A 1,893-nucleotide genomic window follows, 5' to 3' on the forward strand; every position below is an offset into this window, starting at 1 on the left:
CTCCTCCCGCTTCCACTTTCCCTCAATGCGCCCCCTTCCGCCGCTGTCTCGGTGAGCAGCAAGACGACTCCGGCCTCCTCACCCGTTCACCCTCCTTTGCCCCCTGCCACCGCCATCTTGCCCGCCGACTCTCCATCATACTCTGTCGCCGTTGTCTCACTGAACAGCAAGATGATGACGGCCTTTCTGCGCCGGTGCCCTCTCTTCCGTCCACCGCCCCCGCCACCTGCTCACCCGTCCGGCGCCACCATCTCGCTGTGCAGCAAGACGACGGCGGCCTCCTTGTACCGCCATCATCTCGCTGAACAGCAAGATGATGGTGGTCCTTTCTATGTTGCCGCCGTGTCGCCCGTCCACCCGCCTCCATCCCGCTGAACATCATAACGACAGCAGGCGTATCGCGCCACTGCCGTCCGCCTCCATCGCCCGCCGTCGTCCCTTCCCCAAGACAGGACTCCACGCCTGCGGCGTCCTCGCCCACCCCGCCCATCCGCATCCCCCGCGCAGCCGTCCGCCGCCAACTTTGCACAGCACCCACACACCCCGGAGACGATCTTTACAGTGATCAAAGATCATGGCAACGCGTTCCTTCCCATGTATAGGAACGCAAACGGACGATACACACCCCGAGCGACACGCATGCACAGCGGTGGTAGTTACTGCGCCGAGATTCTGCCTTTGCCTGTGCTCTCCTGTTCCCCCATATCCGCATCTTCATCTTCATTCGACGGTGTCAATGATGAGCATAGCATTCTCTGATTTTGCTTGTGTATTCCTTGTTATCCACTCTTACTTGATGGCACTGCAGCAGCATTCTATATTGTTTCCTCACTGTACATACACACTGTACTAGTCTCAGCTTGTGATGCTATTCGCTTGCTCCATAATAAACAATGTATACTACGACAAAGAGCTGCATGCTTTGCCACTCATGGAGTGCACGATCAACCCATTCCTGCATTGGGATTGATCTCTTCCTGCAGGACGAACCACCAGGTGAACTGCGAACCGATCTATGATCCAGCAGGACAGGTATTCAAGGTCTCTATACTCGGCCAACAACGGCCAAGGAATGCCGCGTGATCCGTCTGTGGCTGGAGTCGTGTGGCGTGAGCATGTCCGTCCCTGTTTCCATACATACATGATTTTGAGAGGGGGAGGAGCAGCTGTAAGTTCAGTAATTGCACTACTGTTGCGGTTGCATTACTGGTGCAACGATAGTACCCCAGACGTGTCTTCGACACGTTTGTGTACGAGACCAGACATTTGCGGAGTATACTGGCCGGCACGCCGATCTGCATCCGCACACACATCGCGCCGACAGAGAACGAGGCGTGGAGAGCGAGCTCGAGCAGGCCCGGTGCGTGAAGGGAAGGGAAGGTTTTTCATAGATCGGCCCGTGTGCATGAACTGGCTCGGCTCGCCCTTCCATGACCTTCTCGCCCCGACGTGTACGCCAGGAGCGACCCTCAACGCAAACCGCGGGCAGCGTCAAGGCCGAATGGTTACGAGCCCCCGCAGTGGGGCTGCTAACGACGTTGGCTCCACTGGTTTTGGTGTAATCGGCACAGGTGTTGGCGTCAATATCACCGGTTCGTCTTGCATCTGAACTCACCATGCGTATAAGCTGATACTGCTCTTCCTTTCTCGCAGCCAGTGCGCAAGCTGTGGCTGCGGCGTGATCTGAAAGAGTTGCGCTGCGGATAGCACACCCGCGGATCGCTGTGTGTATGAAACAGTAGCGACGGGTGAGCACGAACACGAACGCGAGCACGGCACCAACAGGCCCACAGCGGCTACCACGATCAAGAATTGCTTGAAGAGCACTAATAGCAGTAACAGCCGTACGCAGCCATGCTGCCACTGGCGCGACAATGGCCGGGGGTGCGCGGG

The 1,893-nt window shown here is 57.6% G+C and overlaps 1 protein-coding gene across 1 annotated transcript; it reads left to right on the forward strand.

Annotated features, from left to right (window-relative positions):
- Positions 1-1,405: 1,405 nt before the first annotated feature.
- Positions 1,406-1,682, forward strand: FIBRA_05570 (uncharacterized protein; the record flags this gene model as incomplete). The annotated part of the gene is made up of 2 exons (XM_012327330.1): positions 1,406-1,592; positions 1,654-1,682. 2 exons carry the CDS (start codon positions 1,406-1,408, stop codon positions 1,680-1,682), a joined length of 216 nt encoding a protein of 71 aa, XP_012182720.1.
- Positions 1,683-1,893: the final 211 nt, after the last annotated feature.

Source organism: Fibroporia radiculosa, assembly GCF_000313525.1.
Source record: "Fibroporia radiculosa TFFH 294 genomic supercontigs, scaffold4726, whole genome shotgun sequence".
In the NCBI taxonomy this organism is placed as follows: domain Eukaryota; kingdom Fungi; phylum Basidiomycota; class Agaricomycetes; order Polyporales; family Fibroporiaceae; genus Fibroporia; species Fibroporia radiculosa.